The 18,827-nt window shown below is 36.0% G+C and overlaps 1 protein-coding gene across 3 annotated transcripts in view; it reads right to left on the bottom strand.

Annotated features, from left to right (window-relative positions):
* ADAMTSL3 (ADAMTS like 3) overlaps positions 1-18,827 on the bottom strand; it is a 338,402-nt gene that overhangs the window by 211,920 nt on the left and 107,655 nt on the right. For all 3 annotated transcript variants that reach the window (XM_072801596.1, XM_072801608.1, XM_072801605.1), the window contains exon 5: positions 3,010-3,055. In XM_072801596.1, the coding sequence (XP_072657697.1) occupies positions 3,010-3,055 (46 nt within the window). The remainder of the gene's footprint in view (positions 1-3,009; positions 3,056-18,827) is intronic.

The following is an 18,827-nucleotide window of genomic DNA, read 5'->3' as shown; positions in this document are numbered from 1 at the left end:
TAGGCACTAGAACAATGCCAACATTTAGGAAGTACTGAATATGTGTGATTCATCATCATCATTATTACTACTGATATTGGTTAAGAGTTTAGAAGCTGGCACACACAGATGACAAACTCTGGTTTTGAGGCTGAGTCTGAGCCTTCAGATAATGATGTGGAGGAACAGAAAGAAGTACAAGCCACCTCTAGGGTGGGATGGAATGGTAGGTCCCTGGAGCCCCCCCACAGGCAGTGACCTCTGTTCTCCAGGGAGCAGGCTTCCCTGATCTTCAAAACTGAGGTGGTGAGGTCCCTCAGGTGGGAACAGGGGATCTCGCATCTCCATAGGACGGGCTCTCATGACCCCTGGAAATATAGGTGTGGGCATCTCTGAATCATAAGGCAAATCTCCCTCACAAGAGTGCCTCGTCCTGGAATCACTAACATCAGCTTCCTTCAGAAGAGTGGGTGATGGGCCCCATTTCCAGGGGAATGGGAAGCCATGACTATGGAGATAGCATGGCCTGTTCCCAATGGAGACACTGAATGGCCATGAGAAGCAACAGCAGTGGTTGCTGTTCTCTCCCCATTGGAGGTAGGCTGCACACTGGCCTTCCTCCTGCCCTCTGCACCACTCTGAGTGATAGAGAGTGGGCGATCTCAAAAGGGTGATTCTAAATCCCAATTAATAAAGCAGGAAGCAACTCAAGAAAAGATGTGACTATCTTTGTACCCTGAGCTCATGTGGTTACATCCACTCATGGTGCCTGACATCCTGGCAATGTTTCTATGGTATATTCCCAGGAACACACTGTATCCTCTCTCCTATGGAGGAACAGACTCCTTAAAGAGCACCAGCCTTGCAGCTGGGCTGCACAGAGCCACCTCTCATCTGCAGAGGGGCTCGAGGATGCTCAGCTGCAGACCCTGGCACATGGAGATGGAGGGTTCTCCTGAATGCTGTAGCCCTGAAAGCTCTGCCACAATTCCCCTTGTTTCCTAAAAGGAATTTTGTCAAAAACTCTGAGTTTTTAATGGCAAGCATAGTGATGAATGCCACATTCTTGCAAAATTGCTTTAAGGACTCCAACTCTGAGAACTAAACAGAGCAACATTCACATTGCTGTCCTCCCCACTGGTCACCACCTTCTAAACATCTAATCCTCACCAGCCTAGCAGTCAGAATCCTCCCAGAGGGGCCCGCACTTAGAGACCACGGGTCCTCCCAAGACCCACGGAACCTCAGATGGGATCCTCACTCAAGCGCAGCCAAGTCCTAACCACTGCACCCAATATGCGCTAATTTTAGTAGTTTATATTGTATGTCTACACTGTATGACCCAAGACTCCTAGACCCTCGTAACACTTGTGTTGAAAAAAAAAGTGCCTTTTTGGAATTAGCGAGACCAGAGTCACACACACACAGAAACCCAAGAATGAAATCTCAAAAGGCAACACCCTGATCAGGCCATTTTAAATAAATTCCCCTAGACAGTTTCAGAGCATTGCTTGTGAGGGTACTGTTGTGAAATTTATTTTTGAATGACTGCAAGGAATTTGTGGTAATGTATTAAAGCAGCACTTTATAAAAAGAAAAAAAAAACCTTAAAAAATGGCAAAAAAATATACACCCAAGCAAAAGGTAGTAGATCAAATGCTTCCTAGATAAAACCCTCAGGCTGCTAATGTATTCACGTGCTTGTATAAGAAAACAAAGCCAAACTGTTTGTAATGAAATGACTGCCTCTATGCTCAAGTCAATCTCTCTCCTTCCCACACCCTGACCTGGATCTAAGCTCATTTAATTAAGCATCATGCACACAGGTGTCTCCCAATTCCTTGGCCCTCCATCCTGTCATAGGACATGTGAAATCTATTTGCTTTGTGGCCCCAAATTCCTCCAAGGAATTAATGGACACTAAACTGGGTGTCTAATGGCTGAGTGATATTGGAGTTTGAATGCCCCAAAATAATCACCCACATTTCCCACTTAAGGTTGAAATCAGTTGAGTGGGAAAGACCATCTTTTCTGCTTCATCACTGATAAAAACAGACTGAAAACACAGCTGAGCCCCACAGTCAGGTCTGGCTCACACTGCCTGCTGACTACTGCTCCAGCTTGACAGGGCTGCCCTCACAGGGCAAGTCTGGGTCTGCAGAACAGAAGCCTTCAGACAGGACTTCTGTCTCATGCTGGCCCAGGACAGAGAAGGGATGAAGAGGGACAAAGCCCCAGTGAGTGAAACTTTTGAAATAAATTAATCATGACCAACTGAGAAAAATGGATTGAAAAAAATCTAAATCTCACTTAGATTTCCAGATTCTAATAGTTTCCTTTTGATTCCTGTCGTTTTCATTTGGGCATATATAACAGGCTAGGAAACGGTTTTCAGTGGAAAATAGTATTGATTCCTTCTGATATTTATTTTGCATTTTCAGATTTGTAAAGCAAAATGTTTGAATTTTTTAGTTACTCATCATTGTTGGATAAGAGTGAGGCTTAAACCTATCCCTGTGTACAATTTTCTTGAATCACCAATAGAGTGCTCTTAACACATTTTGCAGTGGGCAGGGCAGGTGGTTCGGAGCAGGAAAAACAGCAGTAGACCAATTCAAGTCTGTGCTCTTCCTTTGTGACCTACGGAAAATAATTTTACACCAGGCCCCTCACTTGCAAAAGAGAAATAACCACACCTCATCTGCCTACATCTCAGAGACAGTGTGAGGGTCAGGTGGCACAGTGTGCATAAACACACTTTGAACTTTGGAGGCATTTACAGGCATCAGGTATTGTTTCTATGAATTCAGGAATTATTAAATACTTACCGAATTACTTTATAAATGAGAAAAGGCCTAAATAAGTAGTACACACATGGAAGGTATGAGATACACAAAATCTGTTGTCAATTTAAAAATATTTAAGTTTTCCACAAAGAGTATCAAGAGGTCACTAGCTTTACAGTACGTATAATGTTCCAACTTAACACATGGGCATTATTGTATTATATATTTTTATTACAGAACTTACATGATTGCTGCATGTCTTGTATCGAATGTTTTGTCCTTCACAATTCCTAGAGGGGAAAAAGAGGGAAAAAGAAATGATTTCATGGAAGTGGCAAGCGACACAAAAGAAAGAAGGAAAGGATGGTAGGAGGGAGACAAGCCAATACAAGGTGATGCTGATAAAATTTTTATTAGTTTATGTTACCTCAGAGATTCAAAGTTTAAATTCTAAGAAATAACTTTCAAAAAACCAGGAGGGCAAGAGTCTCATGAAACTGTCACTTTACATAGAAAGTGAATTCCTTAGCTGAATTAATGTAATGCTATTACTTACATGCAGTTTTTACCCTGGGAGCCATATAACTACTGAAATTAATGGATAACGTGTGTGCATACTTGTGGGGCTTTTCTTCTGTGAAAAAGAAGAGGAAGCTCCGGGTAGAAGCATTTGTGTACTGTGTCCCTCCCTCACTGAAGTAACTAACCTAAGTTGGCTGGACACCCCATGACCTCCTTCTGTAATTGATACAATGCTCTCTGTCAGACATTTGCTTGAGGCAACCCTTCTACGTTTTATTTCAACTACTGGCTTTACTGAATGGTGTCTGGGTGACTTTCTTGGGAGACTGGTCCTGTAGGGTCTGAAGTCATATATGGATTTGAAAATCCTCCAGGAAAGACCACCACCAACACTGTCCTCCCCTCCAGCCACTGGCTCTATTACCCTGCCACTCATTCTCAAGGCAGATTTTTCCTTTGAATGCTTGAGATTCCATCTGGCAGCTACTTTCCTGAATCAGTGCTTGCTGCTCCATAGTTTATATTAACTCTTTAAAGTTAGCTGGTCCACTAATGGTACCTTTCCCAATTTTTCAATTACACATTTTTACCTTTTTGTTTTCCCGGTCACTTCAATGACAGATTTGCAGCAAAGAAAGCTAAACACAGGCTTAACTCATCATCTTGCACTGAAAGTCAATTGATATATTTCAATTGTTTTAAAATATTTAGTCCTACAAACATTATATGTTCTCATTCATTTGGGGAATATAAATAATAGTGAAAGGGAATAAAAGGGAAGGGAGAAGAAAGGGGTAGGAAATATCAGAAAGGGAGACAGAACATAAAGACTCCTAACTCTGGGAAACGAACTAGGGATGGTGGAAGGGGAGGAGGTCGGGGGTGGGGGTGAACGGGTGACGGGCACTGAGCGGGGCACTTGACGGGATGAGCACTGGGTGTTATTCTGTATGTTGGCAAATTGAACACCAATAAAAAATAAATTTATTATTTAAAAAAATAAATAAATAAAATATTTAGTCCTAGAAGAATAGACATTTTTAAGAAGTGATCTGAGTGGGAGCACTGGGTGGTTCAGTCAGTTAAGCAGTCAACTACTGATTTCAGCTCAGGTCATGATCTCAGGTCCTGAGATTGAACCCTGTGCTGGGCTCACATGCTCAGTGGGGAGTCTGCTTGAGATTCTTTCTCTCCCTCTGTCACCCCCCTTGCCTCTCTAAAAAAAGAAAAAAGTGGATCTGAGTGGATCTGACTTTTTGCTGGTATAAATTGGAGCCTATATGAAATGACTGATAATCTATTTCAGTAATACACAATTCACTGCACCTATTTGCTGATGACTCCATTTTTACTGATTACAAAAAGAGTAAGTGAAAACTAATAATATGCCAAGATGTATAAAAGAGAATAATCAATCTTTCAAAATCCCATCGCCAAGACCTCCCCTCTCAATATTTTGGCATTTAATCATCCAGTGTTTCTGCATGACTTACAGATGTGAAAGCATATTTAACTCAACTTTGTATTAATTTTAATCTAATATAAGAAGCATTCCCCCATTTTATTACTAATTCTCTGGAGAAATTATTTTAATAACTAAATAATAGTCCATTATACAAACATTACATTTTTTGTAGTCCTGAATTTAAACGTTCTTCATTGTGGTAAAATACACATAATTGACCATCTTAACCATTTTTAGGTAAACAGTCCAGCATTAAGTATATCCACATTGCTGTACAAACATTACATTTTATGGTTATTTATGCTGCCTCTCTTTTGCCTGTACTTTTTAAGTTTATATACAGTCAGGTTTTGGTGGGTATACAATTTTATGAGTTTTGACAGATCCATCCTCCACATGACCAATTTTCTTTTAATGGTGTGATTATTTTGTATTTTATTTATCATGTCCGATACTGTTTGATCTTGCTTTCCACTTATTTCTTTACAATCCTTCTCAAACTCACCCTTCACCACTTACATCTCATACCATAACTCACCTCCCTTTCTGTTCCAATTGGAGCACATACCCCTAATGGGATTATTGAGACAGGCCTCTGCGAGGAAGAAGTTTGGGAGTGAGAAAAACAGCATTGCAGCTGCCTCGGAAAGCATTATCTAAATGACAGTTAAAGTTCTGAACTAAAAGGTAGACAAGGTATCCAACTAGTTCCCTTGGTTTAATAGAATTCTCATGACTTGAGGATTAGAACATTGTCCCAGATGTTATCGTAATAGGTCTTAGCATTTTGTAACCCTGCCTATTTCCTTTTTTGTGTGTCTTGTCATAGGTACATGACCCTGAAATCTATTAAGCTTTCAATGAGGCTACATCAAACTTTAAGCATTCAGGAAGCGCCAAGCTGGGAGGCTGGCGGAGAAACCAGTATTAGGGTGGAGAAGTCTCTCTCTTGGTCAAGGGGAAGTGACGCCACTCTCCTGGGAGACAACAGCTATGCCAGTGGACAAGGTCATGTACTTACATAACTTATTTCATTGTGCTTTTATGTGTGGGGAAAAAGAAGAAAATAAATTACAGGAAAAGTGAAAGGGGTAAAGTACTCTGTTTATTTTGGAAAGGTCCCAACTGAGGAAAGCAGCTAATAGATTAGGAAGGTGATAACCAAAAGCTTTTGTACCCCACTGACTTAGACCCAAAAAAGGCTTTTAATTCTCGTGTCCAGAAAGCAGGCAAATTGCAAAGATACATGTTAAGACAGTATTTGAATTAAGTACTGATATATAAAAAAAATATCAAAACCTAACAAAGAGTGACATTTTCTTTAAAAGTGTTTTGGAACTTCAGAAAAATTATTTCAGATGCACATTTGCCAACTGCTTAACTTTAACTGTTTAAATGAAAACAAAACTACTTTTGTGAAAAGAAATTTAAAACTAAAAGGAAAGAACTTATCCTTGAAAACAGCTTATGGTTGTGTCTCAGTCTGCAGTGTAGACCATACAGTCATGGTCTATACCTCACTGCCATCTGTTGTGTCCTGATTGTAAGCCTAGTATCCAGGAGGCACAAACTTGCATCTTGACTGGTGAGTCTGAAAATCTAAACCTAAAACATGAGTATATCTCCATTACAAATCCCACTACAAATGCTATGAAGTGGTATGGAAAAAGAGCTTTTTATGTCATGAATTCTCAAAATCTAAAGTACCATTCTGGACTCATTCTTTCTCCAACAACTTCTTATGGTGAATCTACTAAGTACCAGGATGTGGATATAAAGATGCAAGGAGACTGTCTCTTAATTCCCCTAACAAATCAGTAGTCAGATTTTTTTTTTTTAACCCAACCATCTGGCCAACATTTTTAACATTCTACTTCACTTCAACCTAACACACAGTAAACTCAGTGACTGGTCTCTATTGATGTGGTATGCCTTGGTTACAATTTAGTATGAAAATGAATGACCACTTTATGAAACAGGCATAAAAATGAAATTCAAGTTATTTTAAAGTTAAGGACACTGGAGTCCTAATTCCCCAAGCAGGAACCTGCCAGCTTATTCTGGAAATAATTCCTTTGGCCCGAAGCAACTGAGCTGCAGAAATATTACTTCCAAGTTTTTAATTTCATTCTAATTATTGTATGCAAGAGCTAATGGTTATCAGGAGTATATGAAAATTCAAGAACATCATTTCACAATTATGTATTTTCTATCCATTACAACATTCATAACACCCTGAAATTGGAGATTTTTGAAGCCATAAATTTATGAATATATAAAAAACATATGTTGATTCCACATGAGGATACATTAAAAACATTAATAAAATTTCCCTGGAGTTTATAGCAGTATAATTTATTACATTCATTTGATGATATATTGACTCAAATACTAGTGTCTTAAAGACTGAGAAGCATGTGTTTTGAAGAATAAAAATATATTAATTTTTTAAATAGTAGTTAACTTAAACCTGTTTCCCATGGTTGGCAGTTGACTAGCATATCAAGTTACAAACTTCTGCAAGACAGACATTCTGGCTGGGGTATGCACTGCAGTGCAAAAGCACTGACTGTATATTTAAATATAATCAAATCCTGAAATAACATTATCCACAAAAAAATAAATGAGCAAAATAGCTGCATTCATCCCCTTCCCTAAATCATGAATTTAAATAAGCACTCTGATAAAAAGAGAAGGCATTGAAATGCTTTCAAAAGCTCTGGGATGGCTCTTTGTTTGATTTTATATGTAATCACCTCCACCTTCCTTCTCCAAGAAAAATTGACCACAGAGCTCAATATTTATGAAGATTTAACAAGTCTCTAAGGTTCTTCTAGGATAAAGAGACCTGATAAGCTTTCCAAGGGAAGTAGGTTTCCTTCTTAAGAATCTCAGAGTACTTTCGAAATGACAGTAAAAGTTCTTAATATGGGAGTGGGTCAGGAATGATTAAAGTTTTAGGCTGCCTAAAAGGTGGGGAACAGGGATAAGTGAATTAATGCATCTGCTGCCCTTCTTTTGAATTAATTTAATTCAGTTTTTATGCAGAGACATGATGTTACTGTCCCCATTTCTCATCGGAGACATGGAGTGAGTGGGTGTGCCATGGACCTGGCCCCATGCCAGGCACAAGCCAAAGACAGGATATATATCACCATACATTTATTTTACTACAAATACCACAGAACACACTATTCTCTCATTTAATTTTTTAATAGTTGATTAGGATCTTTTCTAGCCCAATATATTTGTTCAAATTAGATGAACTCAGGGAGTAAACAAATTTGGGGATTCTCGGCTTAAGAGCAAATTTCAGAATATAGGTTAAGATTTCTGCATAAATTTTTAAAAAACCCACCAAAGTCCTAAAAAAGAAAATTTAAACAAGTACTACTTCAAGACTGGACACTCAAAATCAAGTAGCAATATTTGTAATTGAATTGTTTTGTGTTCTTACAAGTATTTTATTATGAAATATTTTTAAGTCCAGCAAAAAAAGTATGAATGACAGAAACTCAAGTACCCACTAGCAAGCCTCATCATTTAAGTTTTTTTAAATTTATTTTTAAGAAATGTATCATTACAAACATGGTGGAAGTCCCCTGCCAAACCTCCTCCATTCTATTCCCTCGTCTCCCTCTGCAGAGACAACTAAGCAAATGGTATCACAGTGTGCATGACCTTCTGCAGCTTTTTAAAATCTATCAATTTTTGAGAACATCCATGTTGATAGGTGCAACTCAAATTCACTCATTTATATGGTTCAATAAAAACCCAATGTATAAATACATCATCATGTTTTCATCAATTCTTTTTAATTTTTTATTGGTCAATTTTCCTAAAGTTTATGAAGATTCGGCAGTAAGCGAACTTACACAATCTCCTTAGGCATATCTGCATGCAATTCTCTGGGATATATACCTGAGTGGGACTGTTCTGTTGTGGGCATTTACAGCTTCACTGTTACTGGATATATTGAAAAATTGCTATCCAAAGTGAGAATACCAATTTTAACCCCCATTTGTAGTACAGGAAGGCTCTTATTTTCACACATCTAGGTCAAGATTTGGCATTTTAAAACGTGTTAAGTTTTTCCCAATCTGAAGGATATAAAATATCTCACTTTGTATTTTTCAATGTCTTTTTATTAATGAGGTTAATATTGCCATTTGTTTTTGACTATGCAGATTCCCCTTCTGTGAATTGCCTATCCATATTCTTTCTTCAATTTTCTACAAGTTTGTTACTGCTTTTGTTTTATTGGTATGTAGAAGTTACTTAAATATTTCAGATACTAATCCCTTATTGGCTATATTCACTGTCAAGAGTTTCCCACTCTAGGCTTTTCTTTTGGCTTATAGTATATTCTTATGATACAAAAGTGTTTGCATGGTGAGTCTGAATTTATCAATATGTTCCTTTGTAACTTAAACTCTTTGTATCTTGGTTAAAGAATAATTCACTATCCAGAGACTATAAATACATTCTCTGGTATTTTCTTCTAAATGTTTTCAAGCTTTGCTCTTTATAAGTAGATTTTAATGTACCTAGAATGTATTTTTAATGTGTATTGATATTTTCTAATATTTTCCCTTTGGATATCCATAATCATACCTCAGCTCCATGTATTGAATATCCACCCTTTCTCTACAAATTTTTAGTGCCACTTCTAATATATATCAAATGCTCATATATGCCTGTTTTTGTTTCTTGTCTCTCCATTTTGTTACATTGGTCTATAATTTGTCCCCATGCTACTATGGTTGTTAAATTTTTAAACTTTTAGTGTCTGGGCAAGTTACTTATATTGTTGTTTGAGAAACTATTTTCATTACCTTTGTATTTTGATATGATTCTTAGAATTGGAATTACACTTAATTTAAAGATTAATTTGGGGGGAAACTGGTATTTTTATGATGTTGTGACTTCCTATTTAGGAACATATTATATCTCACCATTTATTTAGGTGAGATTTTAAATATTTCATAAAGGTCTTGTACATCTACTGAATATTTTACAAGGTACCTTATGTATTGTTGGTAGCAAAAATGGCATCTTTTTGAAATTCTGCTTTCTCAGTTCTTGCTACTGTATAAGAATATGGCTGTTATCTATGCATTAATTTTGTTTACAGTAATAGGACTCTCATTAGCCCTATATTTTTATGTGTAGATATTCTTAGATATTCTCTTAGATAATCAGGTAGTCTTTGAATCATGAGAACTTTATTTCTTCCTTTCTAATTCTTAAACTTTATATTTCTTTTTCTTAACTGATTATACAGAGTAAGGCCTCCAAAACAATAACACATATAAACAATGACAGCAGGCATTCTTATTTTATACCTAATAGAGAAAATGTGATCATATTTTACTATGAGGAATGAAATCTACTGTAGATTAAAAGAGTACACCACTATTTCCAGTTTGCTAAATTTTTCTTTTCAATCATGAAAAAAAAATTGCATCAATTTAGATAACTGTAATTTTTCTCTCTTACATCATCAGTGCTGTGCCAGATGGTACTTATTCATGGTAAATATTTCCTTTTGTATTATGTGTTTTAGGATTGCAAGCTAATCTCAATTAAGGGATCTATTGATAGGAATAGGAATCCCATAGGGCCTGCCCTGGTGGTCTGCCCTTCCCTATCTTTTATTACTGCCAGTAGCCTCAGAGCTATCTAGGGTTACAAGACTACTTTTCATATTAATTTCTCACCTCAAAGCTTCCACAATCATATGGGATATATACATTCAACTCAATATGTACAATATATGTAAATCAATATACATGTACCTTAAACTCTTAGGGGAACAGGTTCATTATTCCAAAGTGGAAACTTTTTAAATTCAGTGTTGAGACCAAGGATTTAAAATTTTCTAAAATTTTTTTAAATTTTTGTATTGTTTTGTTTTTGTCTTGCCTTTATATTATGGTGGAGTCCCTATGCTGTGCCTCATCTACACTCAAGACTTGATCTCTTGTGATTATGAAGGAATTAAAGCTCAACAGCCTGAGTTCTAGACACCAGCAGATCCCCTCGCCATTCCCCAGAGAGGCACAGAATCAAGCTATGTGCTTCTTGATCTGGCATTCAGTTACCTGTTTGTTTTTTTGGTTCTGTGGATTTCCTTTAATTTCTTCTATACTCTTTTATTATGACTTTTTAATGTTGTGGGGTTTCTATCCAATTAACTTACAATGTTAGATTAGTTTCAGGCATACAATATAGTGATTCAACTATTCTATACATTTCTCAGTGCTCATCATGAGGAGTGCACTCTTGATCCCCTTTACCTATTTGACCCATCCCCTCACTCTCCTCACTTCTGGCAACCACCAGTTTGTTCTCTGTATTTAAGAATCTATTTTTTGGTTTCTTTTCTCTTTGTTTTATTTCTTATAGTCCATATCTGAATGAAATCTTATGATATGTATCTTTCTCTGATTGACTTGCTTCACCTAGCTTTATAACCTCTTGCTCCATCCATGTTGTTGCAAATGGCAAGATTCCATTCTTTTTTTATGGCTAATATTTCACCTACTGAAGGGCATCTTAGTTGCTTCCAAGTTTGGGCAACTAGGAACAAAGTTGCTATAGTCATCCATGTGCAGGTTTTTGTGTGGATAAAAGTTTTCAACTCCTTTGGATAAATACCAAGGAGCTCAACTGCTGGCTAGTGTGGTAAGAGTATTAAATACATTGCTAAACTATCTTCCAAGGTGACTGCACCATTTTGCACTCCCACCAGCAATGAGTGAGAACTCCTGTTGCTCTACATCCTCACCAGCATGTAGTGTTGTCAGTGTTTCAGATTTTGGCCATCTAACAAAATGTAGTGGTAACTCACTGCAGTTTAATTTGCATTTCTCTGATGATATAGAGTGCAATGTCTTTCCATATGTTTATTTGCCATCTCTATATCTTCTTTGGTTCAGTACCTGTAAAAGGCTTTGGCCCATTTTTTAAATTAGGTTGTCTATTTTCTTATCATTAAACTTTAACAGACCTTTGTATATTTCTTTATCAGATGTGTCTTTTACAAATATTTCCTCCCAATCTGAGATTTGTCTTATTCTCTTGACATTGTCTTTTGCAGAGCAGAGGCTTTAATTTTAATGAAATGTCTTTGGTAGTGTATCTAAAAAGTGACTGTCATTGCCACCCTCGAGACCATCTGTGTTTTCTCCTATGTTATCTTCTAGACATATTGTTTTGTGTTTTACATTTATGTCTATGATCCATTATTTTGAGTTAACTTTTATTAATGATGCAAATCTATATCTGAATTCTTTTTTTTCTTTGCATGCAAATGTGCAGTTGTTTCAACACCATATGTTGAAGAGATTATCTTTGTTCCATTGTACTGCCTTTGCTCCTTTATCAAAGATCACTTGACGATATTTATGGGGGTCTATTTCTCAGTTCTCTTTTCTGTTCCATTGATCTATTTGTCTATTCTTTCACCAATACCAATACCATATTGTTTTGATTACACTGCTTTATAGTAAGTCTAGACATCAGATAGTGTCAATCCTCTGGTTTTATCCTTCTCCTACACTGTTGTGTTGGCTATTCTGGATCTGCCTCTCCAAATAAATTTTAGAATCAGTTGTGATGAGCACTGGATATTATATGCAACTCATGAATTACTGAACTCTATATTTGAAACTAATGATGAACTATATGTTGGCTAATTGAATTTATTGGCTAATTGAATAATTTTTAAAATATTTTTATTGGAGTTTGATTTGTCTAATTTTTAAAAAGAATCAGTTTGACTTACTTCACTCAGCATAATACCCTCCAGTTCCACCCACGTTGAAGCAAATGGTGGGTATTCATTCTTTCTAATGGCTGAGCAATATTCCACTATATATATATATATATATCATATCTTCTTTATCCATTCATCTTTCTTTTTTTTCAGATTTTATTTATTTATTCATGAGAGACACAGAGAGAGAGAGAGGCAGAGACATAGGCAGAGAGAGAAGCAGGCTTCATGCAGGGAGCCCGATGTGGGACTCAATCCCAGGTCTCCTGGATCACGCCGTAGGCCAAAGGCAGGCACTCAACTGCTGAGCCACCAGGCATCCCTCCATTCATCTTTCAATGGACACTGAGGCTCCTTCCATAGTTTGGCTACTGTGGACATTGCTGCTATAAACATTGGGGTGCAGGTGTCTCGGCTTTTCACTGCATCTGTTATCTTTGGGGTAAATCCCCAGTAGCGCAATTGCTGGGTCATAGGGTAGCACTATTTTTAACTCTTTGAGGAACCTCCTAACTCTGGGAAAGGAATAAGGGGTAGTGGAAAGGGTGATGGACAGGGGGATGGGGTGACTGGGTGACAGGCACTGAGGTGGGCACTTAACAGGAAGAGCACTGGGTGTTATACTATATCTTGGCAAATCGAACTCCAAAAAAAATAAAAAATAAAAAAAAAGAAGAAAATGAAAACACCAGAAAACAAAATAAAATAAAAAGAATCAGTTTGTCGATATCTCACAAAATAACTTGCTGGGGTTTTGATTGGGATTGCATTGAATCTATAGGCAAAGTTGGGAGGAACTGACATCTTGACGATATTGAGTCTATCCACGGACATAGAATATTTCTTCACTCAGCTTTACTTTTTCAAAAACATTTATGTCCTATTTTACCTGGAATTTCTAGGTGCTTTTTTCTAATTAATTTAAATCTTTTGTTTAAAAATAATTATAAATCAAAAAAATTAAAAATTAAAAAATTAAAATTAAAATAATTGTAAATCTCATGCATTTGTAAGAAATAATGAAAAGAAATCCTGTACACTTGACCTTATTTCCCTCAATGATAACATCTTGCAGAAGTATAGTACAATGACAGAATCAGGATGCTGACATTAATACAGTCAAAATACAGAACATTTATATCATCACAAGTTTCTCTCAAGTTGCCTTTTATAGCTGTACCTTCTTTTTTTCTACTCTCACTTCCTCCTTAATACCCGGCAACTACTAATCTGTCCTTCAATTCCATACCTTTTGTCATTTTAAGAATACTATGTAGTTTGTAATGTTTGGAGAATGACTTTTTCACCTCAGCAATTTCTGTGTTGATTCATTCTGGTTGTTGCATGTATCAGTGGTTTATTTCTTTTTATTGCTGTGTAGCATTCCATGGTGTGGAAGTACCACAGTTTAACCATTCACTCACCAAAGGGCATCTGAGTTATTTTCACTTTGTGGATATTGCAAGTAAAGCTGCTATAGACATTCACGTACAAATTTTATGAGAACAAAGTATTAATTTCATTTCTCTGGTACAAATGCCCAAAAGTACAACTGCTGGGTTGTATATTTACTTTTAAAAGAAACTGTCTGTTTTTCAGAGTGACTATACCAATTTACATTCCCACCAATATATGAGTGATCAGATTCCTCTGCACCCTTGCCAGTATTTCATATTGTCACGATTTTTCTTTTAGCCAAGATAAGTATCTAATGATATCTCACTGTGGTTTTAATTTGCATTTCTCTAATAGATAGCGATGGTAAGCATCTTTTCATGTGCTCATTTGCCATATATTCATCCTCTTTGGTGAAACATCCTCTTTGGTTTATGTCTTTTGTTCATTTTTGAACTGGATTGTCTGTTTTTAAATTATTGATTTTTAAGGTTTCTTAATTTAGATACTAGTCCTTTGTCAGATATGTGGTTTGCAAATATTTTCTCCCACTGATCTATGTGTTCATCCCTCTGCCAATAAAACAGCTTTGATTAGTAGCTATATAATAAGACTTTATATCAGGTAGACTGATCCTCCTACTCCATCTTTTTTTTTCCAAAATTGTTTTAGCTATTCTAGGGCCTATACCTCCCCATGTAAATATTAGAATAAGACTGCTTTAGAATAATTATTTTGGAATAGTCTACAAAAAATATTACTGGAATTTTGAGAGAAATTGAGTTAAATCTATAAACCAATCTGGGAAGAACTGACCTCTTTCCCATGTTGACTCATCCAATTGATGAACATACTTGTATCCATTAATTTAGATCTTTGATTTCTTTCATAAGCACTTTGCAGTGCTCAGTATACAAGCCCTATACATGTTTTGTTAGATTTACACCTATTTAACATTTTTTGAGTAACTGTAAATAGTATTATGTTTTTAACTTCAGTTTCTAAGTGTTCATCACTAACAAAGAGAAATAAAATAATTTTTACGTGTTAATTTTGCATCCTGTGACCTTGCTAGTTCTAGGAGTTATTTTGGTTTTTTTTGTTTTTTTTTTTTTTTTTAATTTTTATTTATTTATGATAGTCACACACACACAGAGAGAGAGAGAGAGAGGCAGAGACACAGGCAGAGGGAGAAGCAGGCTCCATGCACCGGGAGCCCGACGTGGGATTCGATCCCGGGTCTCCAGGATCGCGCCCTGGGCCAAAGGCAGGCGCTAAACCGCTGCGCCACCCAGGGATCCCTCTAGGAGTTATTTTGTACATTCCCTGGGATTTTCTACATTGACAAATAAGGGCAGTTTAATTTCTTCTTCTGGATTAACATATCTTTTATTTTCTTCCCTTATTACATTGGGTTGAACCAGAGTGGTGAAAATAGACTCTTCTGCCTTATTATTGACCTCAAGGAAAAAATATTCAGTCTTTCACCATGATTATAACATATAATGTTAACTACAGGTTTTTAGATATTCTTTATCAACCTGAGGAGTTCCCTTCCATTCCTATTTTTCTGAGAGTTCCTTATCATGAATTGGTGTTGACTTTTCTCAAATACATTTTCTGCATCAGTTGAAATGATCCTATGAAATTTTTCTTCTTTAGCTTGATAACTGAGTAGATTACAGTGGCTAACTTCCAAATATTGAACCAGCCTTACATCCCTGAAATCAACCGCACTTGATCATAGTATATAGTTCCTTTTATATATTTCTAAGTATTATTTGATAGCATTTTATTAATCATTTTTACATCTATATGTATGTGGAATATTGGTCTGTAGTTTCATTTTTTGTATAGTTTTCACCTGATTTTGATATTAAACTAATATTGTATTCATAAAATGAATTGGGAAGTATTCTCTCCTCTTCTGTTTTCTGGAAAAAATTGTGTGGAATTGGTGCAAATTCTTCTAAAATACTTGGTAGAATTCACCAGTGAAACAATCTTGGCCTAGAGATTGTTTTTTGGGGGGTCAAGAGTTTTTATATTATGAATTCAATTTCCATAATAGTTATGGAGCTATGTATCTACTTCATATTAAGGACATGTTTGGATTTCACAGACCAAAGAAAGAAAGTCCAAAGACAGCAGTGGGGAATTTTTAAAAGCAATTCAATTTGCTCTGCTGAATTCACAAAAGGCTCCAGAAAAGACACATCAGATATTTCTGGAAATGGGATAAAATTGAAGCCAAAAACAGTAAAACTGGTTGAAAGTCTGCCTAAGGAGCAGTTAGATGCCCAGCTCCCTTTCCATATTTTGGCAAAACACTGCACATTATTATCTAAAGAGGGTAAAACAGAAAGTCTCCAGACTGAGAGATAATTTGGTTCAATTAAGGGCAAAGGAACCATATTGAAAATAGGGATTAAATTTAAAAATCATATATTTAGACCTGAGACCCCACCTTTCAGCTCCACTTGGTTCCTAGTCTATTGGAATCAAAAGATCCTTGTCTGACAAGTCAGAGCAGCCCCCAAAAAAACACCTAGAACAACATCAGGCAATGAGATAGATCAAGCACACCTCCTACAATCAAGCTCACAACTCTTTTTCTTAAATATGAATACACAAGGATTACCAGAAATCTTAGAAAAGTCTCTAACAAGAAACATAATGACAAACATTAAATCAAAAACAGTAATTTGGAAGGAACTAAATCTATGTGAGCAGAAGAAAAATTCCTCCTCAAAGAGTCTATTTATATGCTCGGAGATAAAAGAAAATATACTGCATCTGGAGATTAGGGATAGAATGCTATATTTTTTTTAATTCAAGGAACAAAAAAAATCTCAGAAAAAGGATATACATATAAATGTAGATATAGATAAATTTCCCAGAAAATTGGGCAAATAGATAAAGAGAAAAGAAAAAGTCTAATATCTGAATAACAGGAGTTTCAACAAAAGAGAATAGAGAAAAATGAAGAGAAGAAATCATCAAAGAAATAAGTCTTAAAGGAATAATTTTTCATAGTGAAAAAGTCCATGGTGAGTATAATACAATGGATGAAAAGAGACCCACACTAAGACCAACATTATGAAAGTTCAGAAAACTGGGAGCAGACAAATGCTTCTATATACATCCAGAGAAGAGGAAAAAAAGAATAGAAAATCAGAATGCCTTCAGATTTCACAATAACACCAGTGGAAGACAGTGAAGCAATGCCTTTGAGCTCCTAAGGGAAAATTATTTCTATAGAATTCTGTACCTGGAAAACCATCCTTCGACTTTAAGAGTAAAATAAAGACATATTCAGATATCCAGGAAGCTCCTGAAAAACGTACTCCATAAAAATAAGGAGGAAGTTAAGAGAAGAAAAAAAAAAGAGAAGTGATTAGGGAACAGAAGATTGAACCCAGGAGAGATGTGAATGAAATATGCAGGATGACAGGAAGATGAGACTCAGGATGCCCTGTGTTCCTAGGTAGAGAGCAACTAGTTCAACTTAAGGCTGTTGGGAATTACCCAGGAAAGAAGTCTAAGAGAAGATTAAGTCTAAAAGAATGAAAATTAGAAAAATTTGTGAAAATTAGAATAACTAAGTTTTTTGAATTAGTGATAAAAATGTAGAAAACGAAGAAAGCAAGCAAACAAATGAAGAGCTAATTATGGATTCTAGGGAAAAGAAAAATACACTTAGGAAAGGAAAAATAATCAGACTATATTACATGGCTCAGCTGTGAATAGTATAAAGATCACAGTCATAATAATTTAAACATTGAACAATGGTCTAGCCAAAGTTGCATATGACCCTAGGATGAGGAACTAAAAGTAAGAGAGTATTTGCCTGTGTGTGTGTGTGTGTGTGTGTGTGTGTGTGTGTGTACGTGTGTAGAAATGTACATGCACACTCAGGGAACTAGAAGTGTGAGAGATTTATAAAATCCCCATCTTCCAAAGTATGAATCTAATAGATAATGCTTACAACTGAAAAATCAAGAAGTTGTAATATAAGCATCAGAAATTTAGAATAAATATAAAAACAATCAGTCACCCCTGGGGAATGAAGCCATGGTGAGTAAGGGATCCAGAGATTGTTGTTTTTCACCTTAAGCCTAATTGCGCTATTTGGCTCTTTAAATTGTATAACTGTACATCTTTGAAAAAAATAAACATGGAAAAACTTTTTTAAAAATCTCATTGTAAAATGTTCATATTCCCCAACTTAGCTTTCAATATGCTCTACAAAATGACCAACCTTCTCTATTCCACAGGTCTATACTGTAGTCAAGCAGGCTTTTTTTTTTTTAACCAACCCTGGGATTTATTAATTCATTTATTTATTTATAAAATAAAATTTACTATATTTCCAATATATGTCAGTAGTAACACTGAACATAAAATAAAGAGATGAAAGACACAATCTATGCCACCTAAATTTGGTCTCAATTGTAGAAACAGAAAAGTAAAACACAGTGAAATAAACACTCTTATAAAAAATATTCACAAGATCCCATGGAAACACAGAAGAGTTGCACATAACCTTGTAAAGAACAGGAATTGCCAACAAATGCTTAAAGGACGAAGTGAAGATTCAAAAAAAGTTTTCAAGATCAACTATGCATCAATCAGAAAAAGGAGAAAAGGAAGCTTTAGTCAGAAAGAAGAGCATTGACCAAAATATCAAGTTGATAGTGAGCACACACATTTCACTTATCCACTCAATTAGCACTGTTTGGGTCCTAATACGATGTTAGATACTATGTTAGACCTTGGAGTGGTAAAGTCTTTGACCCTTCACTAAAAGGACTCCCATTTTGCCAACAGTCTAAAAAGCACAAAAGAGGAACATCAAAATTATAGTAAGGTGTCAAGATAGGTTTCCTAAATGAGGGTG

Source organism: Canis lupus, chromosome 2 (assembly GCF_048164855.1).
Source record: "Canis lupus baileyi chromosome 2, mCanLup2.hap1, whole genome shotgun sequence".
NCBI lineage: Eukaryota > Metazoa > Chordata > Mammalia > Carnivora > Canidae > Canis > Canis lupus.
The sequence above is the reverse complement of the archived record's forward strand: the minus strand, read 5'-3'. Positions and strand labels throughout refer to the sequence as shown.